This window comes from Cyprinodon tularosa, unplaced genomic scaffold (genome assembly GCF_016077235.1).
Source record: "Cyprinodon tularosa strain WSP-4 unplaced genomic scaffold, ASM1607723v1 ctg272, whole genome shotgun sequence".
In the NCBI taxonomy this organism is placed as follows: Eukaryota; Metazoa; Chordata; class Actinopteri; order Cyprinodontiformes; family Cyprinodontidae; genus Cyprinodon; species Cyprinodon tularosa.
Genome location: NW_024038977.1, coordinates 631,855 through 649,812, shown reverse-complemented (window position 1 = coordinate 649,812; position 17,958 = coordinate 631,855). Strand labels below are relative to the sequence as shown.

The 17,958-nt window shown below is 39.2% G+C and overlaps 1 protein-coding gene and 1 long non-coding RNA gene across 2 annotated transcripts in view; one reads left to right on the top strand and one right to left on the bottom strand.

Moving 5' to 3' along the window:
• Positions 1–17,958, bottom strand: part of myo9aa (myosin IXAa) — a 174,342-nt gene that overhangs the window by 69,689 nt on the left and 86,695 nt on the right. The window contains 6 exon segments of the mRNA XM_038289842.1: positions 1,244–1,365; positions 7,748–7,882; positions 7,992–8,108; positions 13,019–13,108; positions 13,256–13,382; positions 13,476–13,573. Of these exon segments, the coding sequence (XP_038145770.1) occupies positions 1,244–1,365; positions 7,748–7,882; positions 7,992–8,108; positions 13,019–13,108; positions 13,256–13,382; positions 13,476–13,573 (689 nt within the window).
• Positions 13,029–13,390, top strand: LOC119786463. The gene is made up of 2 exons (XR_005281185.1): positions 13,029–13,130; positions 13,226–13,390. It is a non-coding gene; the product is annotated as an uncharacterized LOC119786463 (long non-coding RNA).

Genomic DNA, 17,958 nt, shown 5'->3' with positions numbered 1-17,958 from the left:
CAATTACATCTGGGCTCCATACACTGTGGGCTTCACCTTGATTGTATTTATTTTCTGAGTTTTTTAGGAGGCCATTTTCTTTTCCTTACAACATCAACGAATAACTTTAATGAATTTATGCTCAAAATTGAGCAGGAAAATATACAGCTGGGCGTACTGTATAGTTGGGAGTACTGATGTCTGCTGAGGCGCAACATTAAAACACATTTAGAGTTATCGCTGCTGCAGCAGCTATCCGCCTGCTTTTTGTTGCTTTTTTGTTGTTTTGCACATGGAAAGAAATAATTAAAGTCATAAATCTGTAAAAAAAAAAAAAAAAAAAAAAGATTGTGTAATTTCAACAAAGGTAGCAGTGACTTTAGTGATTTCAGGTCAGATTTCTTTATGTGTCATTAATAGCAACAGCCAGAGAATCTTTTAAGAAAAAAAAAGAAAAGACGAGGCGTTTACAGGAAGAAGATGAAGGAAGAACGAGACACCAGGGGATCTGGAACAGAGTGAAACCTGAGCTTCAAAAACAAGACAGCTGAAAGACTGTGTGCTTTCCGGCTTTTCCATGAGGGAAAAATCTGTATCAGTGCTTAACAGGAGAGAAAAAGAATTAAAGAAGGAAATATTGTTCCTAAATTAGCCATGGATGTCACAGAATCTTTTCCTGCTCTGAATCAACTGAAAAGAAAACAGAGCTGTGATCAAATCAGAATGCACGCCCTAACCTTTTTACAGTATTAACCTAACAGGACTATAAAAAACAGAAATATCACAGATAGATATAAGGGTTGATTTAAACTTCCAGGTTAGCTGAGGTATGAGACGAATAAATGCCCTCCTCCTTTTATCCATACCAAGCTCTGCTCTCATTTACCGAACAGTAATGTGTCATACAAGCTCAGAAATCAGCAGTAAAGAAACATTTTCTCTGGATTAATCTCAACAATAAGCCTTGATTTTAAAATAAGACCAGGAAGAGGCGAAACATTGTTGGGATGCACAAATCCTGCAGCTGCTGTGTCAGTATTTTATGTTTTACATCTGATGGGGTTTAGTGTTTAGGCATATTTTTCTAATAGCGGACAGCATAAAGACAAAGAGGCGGTTGAAGCTGGAATAACACCAGAAACCTTGCAGCCGTGTCAGAATGCCTGCCAGTTAGGTTTCAGCCAGCCAAATGCACCGGATGAACTTTTTAACAGAGGCAGAAATTGTTCCTGAAGAAATGAATGGCTAATGCTAAAATACTCACTTGCATTCTTCATCCAGCAGGTGGAACAGTGCGGTGGGCTTCTTGCTGACCAGGTTGATGCAGCCAGTATTGTCGATATAATCGATGTTCATCCAGCTGATGCCCTCTGCTCTGTACTCCTCCTGCATGAAACAAAAGGAGAAACAACCTTCAGTGATCAGTGATTTATTCATATGGTTTTGGGTGACTGTTCAGATCCTATTGGAAATATCATGCCTACTTAATTTAATGTGGAGGATGTTTCTTTTCTGGGTGGATCATCAAAATAAGTGGTCCTCCTAATTGTCAATCATTCTGGTGATATGTTTACGTAAGGCTGTCCGACGTGCCCATTTTCCCTTACCAGTGGCGAGTCTGACATAGTGGAAAAATTGCCAATCTTCTGGAAAGTAAGCTTGTATGAGTGATGCAAACAGCAACTTTTAAACAGAGTTTGTTTTAATTAACTAATTTTAATAAATTAATTAATGACTACCGTGGCATCAGCCCCCTTCTATTGCATAATCTGTTTGGATACAGAATTGCAAACATTAAAGAGAAAATACTCAAAGTTACAGAATCCTTCGAAAGATGACATCGTCATGAGCTGATAGATATAGGGTCCCAAATTCACATTTTGACTCACCGGCCAAGTGGACCGGAATGAAAGAATGAATTAATAAATTAATGCAGAATGAATGAATGAACAAATGAATTAATGAATGAATGAATAGGACTTTTATTTCAGACAATTTAACAAACAATGAATTAAACAAATACACACAAAAACCAAACACCAATTTCCAAACTAAGTGAATTCCCCTGAACATAATTCAAAAGCAAAACGCTTTTCCAAATAAGCCTGTCGGTATAGAGAAGAAAGACAAAAAACAGAGCGTGCACGAGGAGAAATGGGCTTGTGCACGCTCTCATACAGTTTTATTAGACGTTTCCTCTCGGGAGCAGGTACAGGGTTGTGCATGTGCATTTTTTTTTTTAAAGTGGAGAGGGAGGGTCTTTTCAAAAAATTTTTGAAAATTCTCCAGTATACCTTTAAGTTTAGTTGTTGTACATCAGGGCTCCACCCTCAAATCATGTGTATTCATCATGGTTATCATCCTGCTTACTCTGTTTGTGGAGTTAAAAATATCCCAAAACGTTGTAAACTGATAATTTAAACTTTATATTGGTGTGCGTCATGACTCGTCCGCAGGCGTCACAAAGCCAATCGTTTTAAATGTAAACGAGAGGATGGGTCAGAATTTCTTCCCAAGAGAAAGACTAAAATACATTATATAGATGCTGAAGAATTCCCAGTCATCCAGGTCATAGTCATTCTAAGAAAATAAAAAAAAAAAACAATCCACTGGACTTTGTTTTCCAAGCTTGAAGACGTTTTAACCCATTACAAGGCTGTTGGGCTACTCTATAAAGCCTGGAACTCAACGCTAATCCAGACATTTTTAATTAAAAAAGTTTCCTGGATGGGAAGCAAAACATCTTCAAACTTGGCAGAGTCCAGTGGATTGTATTTAAACTTTTCTTGGAACATTATATAGAAAAAGTCTCTTTCCAAATAAGAATTTAACCAACTTACAAGATAAATTAAATAAAATAAAAAGTGAATCCTGCTTGTGTTTTCAGCAGGTTAAATTCCTCTTAGAGTATCTACACATTTCTCTGGTGTATAAGGAGATAAATGGTTTTGGGCTGGCATAGATTTTAGCTACTTGTGTTTCCCCGGGCTGAAAGTAAACAAATACACCCAAAATCAGAGTTTATCCATAAAAGCTAGTATTTGCTCTGTCAGATCATTTCTATTAAGCTTTAGAGTTATTAAATACAGTGGAATCCGCTTATAGTGACCACGTTGGTCCAGAACATATTTGAACACTATAAGTGGTTGATTACTATATCCGAATTTACCGTTATTTCACTAATTCTCGATGCAGAATATCATCTAAATGCCATTTGTATGGTTTTTCAATGAGAAAAATGAGATTAAACGGATAGCTACTGCATTTACTGAATTTTATTACAGTACCATGCAACTTTCATCACAGTGTACTGCGCTGTGCACAGTTTTAACCACCGGTGTTTTTTTTTTTTGACAAGTCTTAAGTTTGAAACAAACTGTTTCATAGAACAACAACATAGCAGATAACTGCATAGGCTACAGAAAATTAAAGCTAGCCTACGTCTGTTTTGTGTTGTGGATCTGCTTTGTGCATTAAGAAATCACTTAACATTTTTATCCATGGTGTCCTGCATTAGAGTGTCGTCCAACACCGAGTTCACGTCTTTTTCAAAACGATATAAAGGGTCAAAATTTTTGAAATCAACATGCAGGAGACCAGTCTTTAAAATGCAAACTGCATTCCTTATCTCAGGTCTGGAAGGGACAACAGTCTCCATATCTTCATGCACTGGTACTCGCATCAAAGCGCTGTTCTACCTGCTCGATGATGTCCTCATCCTTCACGGGCTCTGACACCGGAGTGCTGTCATCACTTTCGATCCACTTATTATTTTTGCACGTTTACATTCATAAAATGGCCAAAAATGAACACTATAAGCGGATTTCTTGATTACTATAAACAAATCATTTAAACAGCGTTTGTATTGAAATGATTCTGTCCAAAGCCTTTTGAACACTATAAGCGGTTGATTAATATATCCATGACGACTATAAGCGGATTCCACTGTTTCTAAATGTGCTTTTTTTTTCATGACTTTTATATGTTGCTTCATGCTAATGAAGTTGTTCATTTAATCTGGTGTATTTGTGTTAATTTTGTGTGTTACCACTTTGAATGACCCAGAGCTTTTCAAACAAGCCAACCTTTCTTTTAGAAAACTTGAATTACCTCATACCAGCATCAGTTATTTACAGGCTCATCATTTACCAATTTAAGCAACAACATCTGCAGAAAGTGTCTGAAGTCTTTGTGCTTTATTATTCAAAGAATCCATGTCTTTCCCAGCTTCATGTGTTCCTGGAAAAGACATTTAACCAACAAAGACCTTAATCCAGGGAAGGTTTAATAAAATGACTGGGTTTTTTTTTTTCTGCTTCTTTCGTTCTTACTCCAAAGTCTGGAAGCTGGAAAAAAAATGGGTTTAAAGATTTGTTTATTCAGTCTCTGTTCAGGAAATTTAAGATTCAAGAGGCAAATGTTCAACAACATCAATTTATATTTAGCAAACCTTTAAGATTAGCCCTGTGGCTTTAATATAGATAGAATGACATCAGCTAGGTACTATTGCTTATTAGTACTATTTTCCCTTTTTTATAGATTAATGGTTTTACAAAGCGTTAGATTTATATATATATATAAAAAATATATTTTCCTCAAACACTTTGTTAAACATCCTTTAAGTTCCTTTTTAAAGTATTTATCTTTCAAAAATGTCACCAAAGCAGGCAGTATGCAGCCAAGTGTTGGGATAAGCAGAAAGGGATAAGCAGGGGTGAGATCAGGATGATGGAAAGTGACAGTGCATATGATCTAAATAAATAATCCAAGGACCTAAAATAAAATGCTTTGCTGAATAATGGATTATAAAATCCTGACCTGTAATGTTATTGATTAAAGCTCACTGTTCTAATTCTGGACTCACCATAAGGGGCCTGTGTCTGTTTTATGGAGGGTTGCATTTGTTTTTGGAGGTTGGAATAAAAATTCAACTGCAGTATCAATGTTTGCATCCATAGAGGGCAAAGGCCTCAACATAGCGGGACTACTTCCAGCATATTCAGCCAATCTAATCAGGATCAGCTGTACCACAAAGTTGACCATCCACCAACTCACTAACTCAATCGAATTAGAATTCATCATGGATCATGGAACGTGCACACATGAAGGGGCGGGTTCAATGTAGGAGACCAATCGCAACCATTGAAGGGAGGGTGCCGTATTTCTCCTCATCTTACAGAAATATGAAAGAGGGGAAAAAAAGCCTGATTTTTATATTGTGGTGAATATGCACTTTCACAGATTTCCAGGTAGTGACTCACCTACGATGCATTCAAATCCTTCTTTGATAGACTGTTTTCTTGATAAACTTTCCTGATGTTTTACATGAAGCTGCTGGTTGCATAATATCCCATGGCCATACATGCAGTCTGTGATAAAGCGAGGAACGCACTGTTGTGAGCTGCACAACCGACACAGTTCCAGGATCCGGCATATATGCAAGTAGTTCTCATAGTGATCCAAAGGATTTTCTCACAATTTGAGCTCTGATTTTGATTATATACTGTTATTTAGCTATATTTACAATTTATACAAGAAACTGTTATGTGTGTATGAGGACATCAGACAGGAAAAAACAAATACAAAATAGCAAAAGGTGTTAAGCCGGGCTTACACTGTATGATTCTTTGCCCTTTTCGGGCGAATTTCCAGTCGTGCAAGAATTTTCCGATCGGCCTTACTTCAGCCCGATCGTGTGTCATGTAGTGAACAGGGGATCAGCCTCTCACGACCACCTCCTGATTAGGGATCGTGAGGTCGGGAGAAAATCAGACATGCAAATCACTCAGTGTGCATGCGCAAACAGGGACTCCTCTTCTTCTTTTTGGTTGCCTTTTCTTTTTAGGGCTTTCAGGACAAAATTGCACAACACAGCGCGTTTCACTCTAGTGAATGTATAAAATAGACATGAAACAAATATGCCACACCACCATCCTCAAACTACTTCCAGTATCATTCTTTGCCTTTTTATAAGGCAGTATGGTTCAGTTGTAGATCACGTGACGCATATGATGCAAAAAAAATAAAAATTCCCATTAGTTTTGTGAATTTTAACAATTTCGTTACAACTGAAAAAATACCTCATCAAATTGTAAAAGTTTTGTCGAAAAACTGTTTTCTTCAAAATTCCAGTGTTTCCCTTTAGCGAATCTATTTTTATGATTACAATTTGCGTAATTTGATGGTCAAAGGAAACACAGCTAGTAACTAAAGTCTGAAGTCAGTTAAAACAGAACAAAAAGGCGTTTGTAGAGGATGCGTCATAGATGTGCGTTTTTAATTAACTTTAATAGGGGTTGTGTTGTAGGCTGTGGTCAAGTGGTCAAATTGGGGTATGTAGATTTTACATGGACATAAGTAATTGCAATAAATGTCCAGTCGCACTAGAACTTTTTCATGTAAACAAGCCAGTCGGAATATTCTGATGGGATTCGGCAGGGCAGGATGGGATTGTAATCTAACAGAAGGGCCTTCAATGCTGATTGATAATCCGATCAGCGTGCATGTAAATGGTCATCAGGATCCAGTTATTCTGAATGAGGCAAGATGACCCGAGTGCACATAAGCACTCCGCCTCAATGTGATTCATTTCTGCTCTGGTAGCTAAATACAATATTACATCTCGTTATATTTTGACTGACAGGTTTGCGTAAAACATTTTTAGTCAGATCTGCAGCTTTATTCCAGTTACCTATGTCCATATAAATAGAACAACCTAAATTTTTTGTTTTGTTTTTTTTAAATGGAAAACAAATGTTATCTGATGGACAGATTTTGTGCATGTAAACATTGCTAGTGTGCTGTTTGTTAAACACACTTTGATCACAATGTTTGCCAAGCAGAACCTGATGATTTTGAAGCAGCACATATCAAGTGCCACATCTTCATAAGAGTATAGCCAAACAAAAATATTAAATTTCAACCTGTTTTTGTTTGTTTTTTCCCCATTTATTTCACTGTACTAAAAAGTTCTCCATTTTCGCTAGATCTTAAACCACTAGAGTAATTTTTCGATGCAATGGAACAGGAAATTTGCATCTCAAATGTGCAGTTACCTAAACAGAACCGTAAAGGTCTGATATGGATATGCAACAGTGATGGTGAAGCGACGCAGGATTACGGAGTTCTAACTGAAGCAGAGAAGCTTTGCAAGCTGTGTGGTCATTTTCTCCAGGTATCAAAAGAAAATTGTACTAAAATATGTTGATAATTTACATTACGTCGGTCAATATCAATTATAAACCTTAACGACCAACATTTCTACCCTATAAACACATAGGAGGGCTTTAACTATGTTGTAACTGTATAATTATGAACCTGCTGCGAGGCTTTTAAGGCTCCCAACATGTCTGGGCAGGCTGCTCACTTAAACAAAGTAAACACAATGTTTAACCTGCTGGCAAATCTTAAATCGTGACTCTAAAAGGCCTTTGAAGTTTAATCAGATCAATTAGGAGAGCCTGTATCTTTGCAAAGTGGTTAAAGTGGACATACTCTCAGCTATCCTGTTGCACAAGTGATGACAGGAAACTCTGATTTATTACAGTTACTATATTGTACATGGATTGTGTGGTATGCTAAACCAATGATTTTGCCTCAGGTATGAGTAAACAGGTTGAAATGTTGTTGAAATATTGGTTGCATAATAAAAACAGAAAATGAGTTCAGGTCCAGTCCCAACAGGAAAGCTGTTCCTCTGAAATGGGCTCATCGTTTGCATAATTCAATAACAAAACATTCTTCTACAGATAAACCAAAATCAACCGACCTGTTCGAGCTTAAAGATGTGCTGATTGAAGTAATGCTGAAGGCGCTCGTTGGCAAAGTTGATGCAAAACTGCTCGAAGCTGTTGTTCTCAAAGTCCTCAAAGCCAAAAATGTCAAGCACACCGATGGACAAGATCTGAGGGGGAATAAGTAAATTTACTTTCAAGAATATGCTGTAAAATTCAAGTTATAATTTCTAAGCATTAAATAGATTTTACAGGTGGACATCTTCCGTCTCATTTTACCTTGGTGGTCTCCTCCAGGTCTTTGATGTTCAGCAGAGCGTGGTTGATCCTGAACACAATCCAGTCAAACAGAGCGCTGTACAGAGACTTGGCCATCGAATCTCGCACCGTTCCAGCCTGAGAGGAGAAGGGACACACTGGCTGTTAAACATTTATTAGGGCATTCACCAAAAGGACCACTTAATTATGATAAGTCGACTCACACCTAAACAACTCGAAAGTTGCCCCCTGGCAGGTGTGGGCCTGCATGGCGGTGTGTGTGTGCATCATCATTTTATGGGCTTAGTAAATAGACCGACCTTATATAAACAAGGCTGTCAATGCAGACATACGCATTTTATTTTAATTTTATTATTTTTATATAGATGAGGGCAGTTTTAATTCTTTCTGCTCCCTTTAAGTTATGAATGAAAGAATTATGTTGTGTTTTATTGAATGAAATAAATAAACTAAAGATATTGCATAGCTCAGTTTAGAGTTTCACCACCTACACCAAGAGCTGCATGCTGTTCAGGGTCCCTTCTAGAGCTTGTATTGTCTCATCTGAGCCCAGTTAGATAACCTGCCACACCGAATCGGTACCCGCATTTCTTGCCAGGATACCAACACATAGCATGCCTCTCTCTGATTGGTTGTTGTCTGGCAGAAAGGGTTCGGATTTTTCCAACTCACGCCTAGGCTGCTTTTCACGCGCCTCGGAGGCTTAAATGTTCATGATGCGTTTCTTCAGCTGCTCGAAATGCAGCACCTCTTGATGCGCCCTAATGAGCTTACACCATAGACTTTATATGTAGCTGCTTCTGCTGCTCAAAGCCGGCCCCCCCTCCCTGAATTAATTTGATGATGTCATAGAACGAGGCATCGATTTGACTTCAACTTTTACCGTCAAAACAAACTTATCTGATTTGGTCATGTTTATCTCTGGGAAAGCTGTGCTATTCTATGATGATATGAGTTTGTTGTGATGCCTGATGAGGGAACAGGCAAAGAGGGAGCATTTGACTTTCAAGATATCTAAATACCACCTAAAATATAATAAGACAGGAGAAAAAAGTTACCTAGCTGAGAAGTAAAAGTTTACAGGGCTTCTAAAAATTAGACTTATGCTACGTTCAGACCGCACGCAGCAGAGGAAGCAGAAGCAGCTAGTTTGCATGCAAAGTCAATGGTTGACACAGATTAAGGTGCAGCAAAAGGTCCTGCAGCGCGTCCGAGCAGCTGCAGCAGCACCTCATGAGCTTCTGAGCATCTGACGCACACGACGCGCTGCAAAAGCAGCAGCTGCTGGGGTTGGAAAAATTGAACTTTTGCTGCTCGACGCGCCACATCAACCAATCAGAGAAGTTGATCTGGGAGCTGGCAGGGAGACAGACACAGCAGATCGCTATGATCACTCTGAAACAGTTTTTTAACACCTAAAATGTCGAAATCTGCCTCCAAAATATGTTTATTATTCTGGTGCCTACAGTTTGGATTACATACATGAAAAACGCCTTCCAGCCGCAGCAAAGAGTAGCGGAAAAAACACAAGAGGCGAATGGGCCAGAGGCTACTGTTAAAGGGGATTCCCAGTGAAATAATATTTGAAGGCAGGATTGTTTTCTTGATGAACTGACTGCATAGATTAAGTTTTCAGGTGGACTTTCTCACTTAAAAGAATATTAAAACTACTTTATACCCATTGATCACAGCAAATATAGCAAATCCGCTCTCTGCCATTGAACACAGGAGCAGCAGAAGCATCAGACGCATCTGGACACACTTTACTGGACGTCTTTAATGTGGACAAGCATCAAAATTGAAGCAGCAGAAGCTTTTTTGCAGCTTCCAGTGCTTGTGGTCTGAACATAGCATTATTCATTAAAATAAGCCAAGCGACCCTCTAGATTTCATCCGCCATTGTTACAGGGAAGGAAAGGTTAGGGTAGCTCCTCCCAACACGCATCAGACGCACTTTTCGACTGCGCAGCTATAGCAGCAGAGATGCTTCAGCCGTGCATCAGAACTAAACTTGAATTAATCTGAGCATTATGTAGAAGAGTTTCTTACAGAGATGCGATTCCTTCGATTATTGATCTGTCATCTTCACTGCTGTTCTAATTTCCCCTGTGAGGGAAACAAAGAGTTTTTATCCCAGAGTCCCCCCCTCTGGTTCCTGGTGAGACACATCTGTATTAGACATTACAGTTTGGCCAGATGTATTTGACTGTGTGGCTGCTTTTGTATTTGGCGGTTGTAAAATAGATTAAAAAAGGGATCGAAACATGGAGAACAAGTGATTTATCTGTTAGGGGAAGATATAAAATTCAGACAGAGTAGATTCTAAGAGATTTTTTTAGTTTTCCTTTTTCAAAATGTGCCATCTCTGCTTTAAGAATCAAGCTTTTAAATGTTCATCTGAAAATAAATCCATTCCCCATAGTCTTATAACTGATATAGAATATCCAAAAAGCAGAAAGAGGAAAAAAGCACACAAAAGAAGAGGAGACAGCATTTTGGTGAAATTTTTCCCAAATAACCAAACTACACGTGTTTGTTTTTTTTATCCAGTGTATCTTTAAGAACAGATTCAATGTCATTTTACTGAACCTGTGCAATGAATGATTTCACCTTCCAGTAAAACCAGAAATTCAGGGCAGAAAACACCCATTTCTGTTGAAAATTAACCATTTATTGCTCACACTCCCACCCTACATTTGTTTGTTACATCAGGAGGGATTTTGATTCAAGTCTCCTTAATGATGAGAACTTTTCATTAATGGAGGATAGGCAGGTTTAAGACCAAATGAAGAAAACATAAAAACATATTAGTTGATTTATTTTAGTTTTTTCTTTTCTTTTCTGCATTATTGTAGTTAAAAGACTGTTGAGACTGTCTGAGTAATATTTACACTAAGACCACCCAGTGAGCTTCCATAACAGCAACTGTTTGTTCATTTAGAAGGACTCCTAAATATCCAGCAGGTCATTACGAGGTTTGGTGGGAATATTTAACACAGCACTGTTTTCTCGGAAAGTCTGGAGATAAATGGTGCCAAGATGCAGTAAGGAAAAAGACAAATCCCCGACGATTCCTTACAAACTTCAACCTCCAAAGTTTGAATACTTTCTAATCAAGATGGGTTTCATGTTAAAATTGGTAGAAACTACAATTTGTTCAGGATCCGCTGTGTATTTCTGACGCCTCTCGCTTTTAGAACGTGACGCTTGTTTGTTTTCAGAGCGGAGGTCCCAAAGAAAACTCTAAAGGGGGGCTCAGAATGCCTGCTTCTCTCTGCACACGCTGAAGGACTTTGTGATCGTCAGTTTGCTGATGCCTGCATGTGCGCATGTGGAGCTGCAGACGGAGGGAGTCAGCAGGAGGAGATCCGGTGCTGGTGCACCCTGTCCTGTAAACATAGCTGCGCCTGACACAGAAAGAAAGGCAGCTATGATGGGAAGGTTGACTACCCACCTTCAATGGTACAGGAAGTTACTCGGACATGCAGCTACTTTAAGGGGGGGATCTGCATGCCTGTCAGAACAATTTGCCATAAAGTGGGTTTTACTGTATTCATTTACCACAAATTATTCAAGTGTCACATCAATGGTGCCTTAAGGACATTTTATAGGATTAAAGTATGATTATAGTCACAGACAAAATAGTACTAACTTGTAAAATGAAGAATGTAAGTGATTTTAGGTTTTCGTGTTTGCAGGTGTATTTATTCCCCTTCCCTCCAACAATAGCGCCTTCCAAACTGAACTAGTAAGCAACAAAATTTGACTATGATACCCCTTTTTCACTGGCCGAAAAAGCCGTTTAAGCCCTCTGACAATGTGCTTTTAGTGGCATTGACCCCGGCAGACATGTGTCTACCCAAGTCAAATGACTTGACAAGCGACCTGCGTTAAAAACGCCTTGGCTCTGGTCGGCATGTAGTGGAAACACCAGACCCAGGTTAACCAGCTAAATTACATGAGGACTTTGAGCTCAATGTACGTACATCACAACAATGCGTCCATCACGTGTTAAATAACAAGCCCAAACGACTCTGCTAGTATTTAAGAAACATGGCACACCACTGCCAAGATAGAGAGATCTATGCGCTCCTTATGATCCGTGGAGAAGAGAGGATTCGTCACCAGGTTTCAGGCACCATGTTGCTCTCCATTATTTACTTCCCTGATTTCTGTCACACTGTCAACATCATCAACACTCACCCAGTGTAATGACGTCATCAGACACGCAGTGGTGGGGGACAGTGGCTACGCAACTTGCCAGCAGGTGGTTAGACTCAGCTTTTCGGTTAAAATGGCAAAAAAAGCCAAAAGCCGATTGTTAGCGGTTTGAAAAACCAGGGTTTTCAGTGTGAAAGAGGCTTTAGAGAACAGCATCATGAAGACCAAGGAACCCAAGTAGTGGTACTGCCACCATGTGCAATGGCCTGGCCCCCCTACTGGCCACCCCCCACCTACCAGTGTAAATTCCAGTAGCATCAGTTTAGTATTTCATCCCATTATGCACAGCCAGCGATGAAACATAAAAAAAATTACACTATAAATCATGATATGAGGAGTTGTTTTCTTAAGTCTTTATGATTTCTACAGGCAGGCTTTTCAAAATAGTAGATTCAAACCCTGGCGCCACTGCAGGTGAGGGAAAACAATCATGGAGTTTTGGTTGGGTGCTAAATTATCACACAATATTCCTGACTTCAATCCTTAATATGAAAAAAAAGATAAAACATCTGCAAACGTAAGAAGCCTAACAAGCCACACAAATAGAGCTTTAGTAAGAGAAGCAACCAGGAGGCATTAATCTGTACAGAGTTCAACAGATATTTTCAGGCAAATGACTTATGGTCTACATAAAAACACATAAAAATAAAAAAAATCAGTAAAAATGGCAGTGATTGTGTCTGTCTAATAAGTGATAATACAGAGCTATTGGTATGAAGCTCTACCCCCAGATCGTCTCTAAAAACAGCAAAGCATCTGTTTCTGTTTGGTGTTTGGAAGAAGTGGAGAAGCAACTGCAGCCTCACCTCAGCCAGCTTGTAGGGAACAATCAGCTTCTCTCCCACGGTGACCGTCTTCCTGGTCGTCAGAGCTTCAAAAAGCATGTCCTCTCTCACCTGGCCGTAACACAGGCAACAGGTCAGTTTTCTAAATGTCCTAATTCCTTCTCTTTCAGCTGCACCTTTGAAAGCTAATTCATTTAATGGGGCTTTATTTTCTACTGGGTAAAACAGAACAAGTGAAGTGAAGCTCTTCTGCAGTACCTCCAGCAGCTCTGAAACAACCGGCAGCACCTCAGGGTTGCAGATGTCGATAGAGTCGTCCCTGTACGTCTTCTTCTTGTAGCGGATGTTTCCCAGGTGAAGGATGGCCGACAGCAGAGAAAAGATCCTGACAAATAAGAAAATAAAAAAAGGATGTCATTTGACCCTGGTGGGAAAGCTTTAGGGAAGCCATGGACGGCGGTTTTCCTGCATCGCTTACTGTTTGCGTGTGGCCGGAAGAAAGCCCACCATCTCCATGGCCAACTGAAGCCTCTCAAAGTCATGCTTTAGGTCCTCTCCTTCAACGGTGAAACAATCCTACAAGAAGCAGAGCCAGACTGTTATCAGCCCTGGATCCACTGGGAACCATGACCGCTCACTGTGAGCTCACTGAAGCCTGCTGACGTACACGCAGCCTCGGCGTTTCTCATCATAATTAAACCGAAGTCGCCTAAAATAACTTTTTTCTATGTTTACTTTGAAGCTGAGACAGAAACAGCGTGATAGCCTAGATCGGCCAAAATGAGCGGCTCTTGCTAGAGCAGGCTATGATTAGGACTCTCTGGGTCAAACCAAACAGTAACACTCCAGCCTGATGTGCAGAGTGACTTTTCTTCACTTTACGCTCCTGAAGTGGAAAATCTGGCCCGGCTTCCCCTTTAAAACGAGTCCACAGAAATCTGGCGAGCTATTTCTGTGGACTCGAGCCATAAATCACAGAGCAGCTGTGATTTATGGCTTTGTTTGTGTTGAAGTGATGTATGACAAACTAAAATAGCAGTAAGGAGAAAAAGGATGCATTGGTCTTTAGACAAAAGCAGTGATGTGTGAAAGAAGACGGAAATTTAAATACATATAAATACATACGCTGGACGGATCCAAAGCCTAAATTAGCACAGCAGATGAATACAGGCCAGTAAAACTACAATCATGCAGTCACCCCGATAAAGAAAGAAAAATCCTTCTGTAACAGGTGAGGCTTGCATAAACTGTTTTGCAGGCATGGATGTTTCAAACAACACAACCTTTGGAATGAATGTAGACTTGTTTGTTGATGAGTGGAAAGGTAGTAGAGCATCATAGATTCCTTGTAATCCTTAAGAGCAGTAATAATCACGACTGCTGTGCTGTAATTTTATCCAATCAGAGCACAAACTCAGGCTGACTGCACTGCAGGAAGAAACCACCTTTTAAAATATCTGTAATTCCCCTCCAGTGAGTCAGACCTGCTCACAAACTTAAGGCCGTTTTAATCAGACTTTGATCTGACTTCCTGAGAATCTGTCAACGACTTGCATTAAGCTTTGCTGGGTTTTTATTTCTTTATTTTCATTTAGTATAACACCTGCAACAATTGCCGTGTTTTGTGGGATATATGTAAAGAAGTGAAGAAGTTCCAGGTCTCAGATATCCGACAGATGTCATAACTCGAGACCAGAGGGATGCACCATGGTTTGACTGATGATCTATCAGCTTAAACCCGGTTTTCTTTTATATTTTCCAGAAATGTAACTACAAATGAGTGAAGGAACAGGTGGGTTTTACAGTAGCAGCCATTCAAAATTTCCCCACTTTCCTTGATGTGCCCTTAGCTGGTCCCCTAAAATTCCTTTCTAAACATCTAAAATATTCTGTCATGATTGTTAAGATCTAAAGAGAAGCATCATCTCCTGGTCAGACCCTGTCATTCAGTGAAAGGGTGGAGTCAGAGTAAAGAAATACGCACGTTCAGGAGAAGGCCAGTGGCTGGAAGTTGGAGGGGATTTTGCTGCCATTGGGCTGGATTTTGACTGGGAAGGACCATTTTGAATAGCTGCTACTAGGGATGGGAATCGAAAACCGGTTCCTGTTAAGAACCGGTTCCGTATTTTCCGATTCCATGGCATCGTTTGGCAGCTCGCTGAACGATTCTTTTTTCGATTCCCGCAGCACCAGAGCCTAGAGCGCCGGCTCTGGGGAGCACGACTTACGTCACGTTTTTTACGTAAGTTACGCAAGTTACGCAAGTTGGAAGAACAATTCGAGGAGGAAGACAACGAGCTGCGGTCACTTTGTGAATCAAAGCCCCGTCTTTCCTTAGCCCAGAGGGTAGACCAGGAAATCCAGCTCTGTAAAAGCTTGCCCTCCATCCCCTGCAGGGATAGCGCCACACTGTGGTGGTGGAACAAGCAAGATATGGTGCCCTTGCTATCTGGACTGGCTGAAAACTACCTCTGTGTGCAGGCTTCCTCCACCCCATCTGAGAGGGTGTTCTCCACGGCTGGAGACACCATAAGCCCTGAAAGATCCCGTATCCTTCCAGAAAAGCAGATATGCTCATCTTTCTGCAAAGAACTGTTAATTTTCCCTACTACTGTTTTATAATTAGTATTTTTTGTTATTTAAAATAGGTTATTATCCCATAATTTGTTATTAGACATTGTTGGTTAAACACAGATGTTACTCCAGTTTCAAATTTCCTGTGGACATCTTGATCTTGTTGAGTTTGTAAGATTGTGCAATAGTTAAGTAAACAAAGTTGATGCTGATAATCAAACTGTTTGTTCTCCTTTTCCCCCCAAATTGGAATCGAAAAAATAATCGATAAAGAATCGAATCGTTTCATAGAATCGAAAAGGGAATCGGAATCGTGAAAATCTTTTCAATTCCCAACCCTAGCTGCTACTGTAAAATAAATTGGAAAAGATCCTTTTTCTGCGTTTTTGGTTCTGTGTCAAACCAAAGTGATGCAACTCAAACCTTTAGGGAAAACTGTTAATTTTCCCTACTACTGTTTTATAATTAGTATTTTTTGTTATTTAAAATAGGTTATTATCCCATAATTTGTTATTAGACATTGTTGGTTAAACACAGATGTTACTCCAGTTTCACATTTCCTGTGGACATCTTGATCTTGTTGAGTTTGTAAGATTGTGCAATAGTTAAGTAAACAAAGTTGATGCTGATAATCAAACTGTTTGTTCTCCTTTTCCCCCCAAATTGGAATCGAAAAAATAATCGATAAAGAATCGAATCGTTTCATAGAATCGAAAAGGGAATCGGAATCGTGAAAATCTTTTCAATTCCCAACCCTAGCTGCTACTGTAAAATAAATTGGAAAAGATCCTTTTTCTGCGTTTTTGGTTCTGTGTCAAACCAAAGTGATGCAACTCAAACCTTTAGGGAAAACTGTTAATTTTCCCTACTACTGTTTTATAATTAGTATTTTTTGTTATTTAAAATAGGTTATTATCCCATAATTTGTTATTAGACATTGTTGGTTAAACACAGATGTTACTCCAGTTTCAAATTTCCTGTGGACATCTTGATCTTGTTGAGTTTGTAAGATTGTGCAATAGTTAAGTAAACAAAGTTGATGCTGATAATCAAACTGTTTGTTCTCCTTTTCCCCCCAAATTGGAATCGAAAAAATAATCGATAAAGAATCGAATCGTTTCATAGAATCGAAAAGGGAATCGGAATCGTGAAAATCTTTTCAATTCCCAACCCTAGCTGCTACTGTAAAATAAATTGGAAAAGATCCTTTTTCTGCGTTTTTGGTTCTGTGTCAAACCAAAGTGATGCAACTCAAACCTTTAGGGAACATCTATCTCAAGACGATCAAGGAAAGTGGTTAAATCCAGCTCAGTCAAATTCTTACCCAATTTATAACGACATGCTACCGCTTCTCACATAACTACTATCAGTCCCCCCCTACCATTGTAGATGAGCGTTACTCATCAGTTTGTTTCTCTCACTAGTTTGGCATCAAGATGAAATGTTGGGGACTAATAATAAACACGCTTAAATGTTACATATAATGCAATTAATGTGTGAAAATAAAATGTCATTCATCATATTTATGTTTAATTTGATTCCATTTGGATCTGTAGACCAATTAAAAATGTGACAGACCTTTATCGTTACCTTTTCCCAAAATATTGGATTAACAAACACATATTTCATTGAAGCAGCCAAATATCGTCGTTTCCTTGACACTTTTCTTTAGCTTTACTGCTTCTTTTACATTTTTCACTATATGAGAAGTTTAGAAAATCAAGGAGCTGCAGATGAGCAACATTTCAAACCTGAAATCAAGAGTGAAACCAAATGAAATAATAATCAAAAAGGAGAATCCACAAAAACCAGACACAGAACAACCTTTTTATAACCATCTTCCTTAATCCAGCATTTCCACATTGGATTGTTAATCCACTCAGATTTACAGGCTGAGCAAATTTGGGAGGATTAGAAGGACCCTGAAACCCGAAGGTTCTGAAGGGTTTCCCTCTAAAACTGCTCAAATCTTCCATGTCAATGATCTGAGGGTTTAAATGCCTCTTAATGCAAGACAGGAGTGAGCAGATTTTTCTCTGACGTATGGAGGACTCAGCTGTGCACTTATGGTCAGCTGCCTGAAAGAGTTCTGGACATTATTATAAAAGGGCAATCTATTTTATTGAAGTCACCTAAAACAGTCAGTAATGGTAATGCTAAAGGATTACCACCTAAAACAATAGTTTCTAAATATTTTCCTAATATTTACTAGCTTGCTAACTGAGCAGACAGCCCAACTAACTATAATATCTATATCCACAGTATAGCTGAAATAATCTGCCCAATAAGCTAAAATACGATGACGCTGCATTGATAAGGTGGTATATTTATTGACGGCTAAACTGCAGAAAAAGCATAGAAGTAGGGGTCTGCGATATATCGAATAT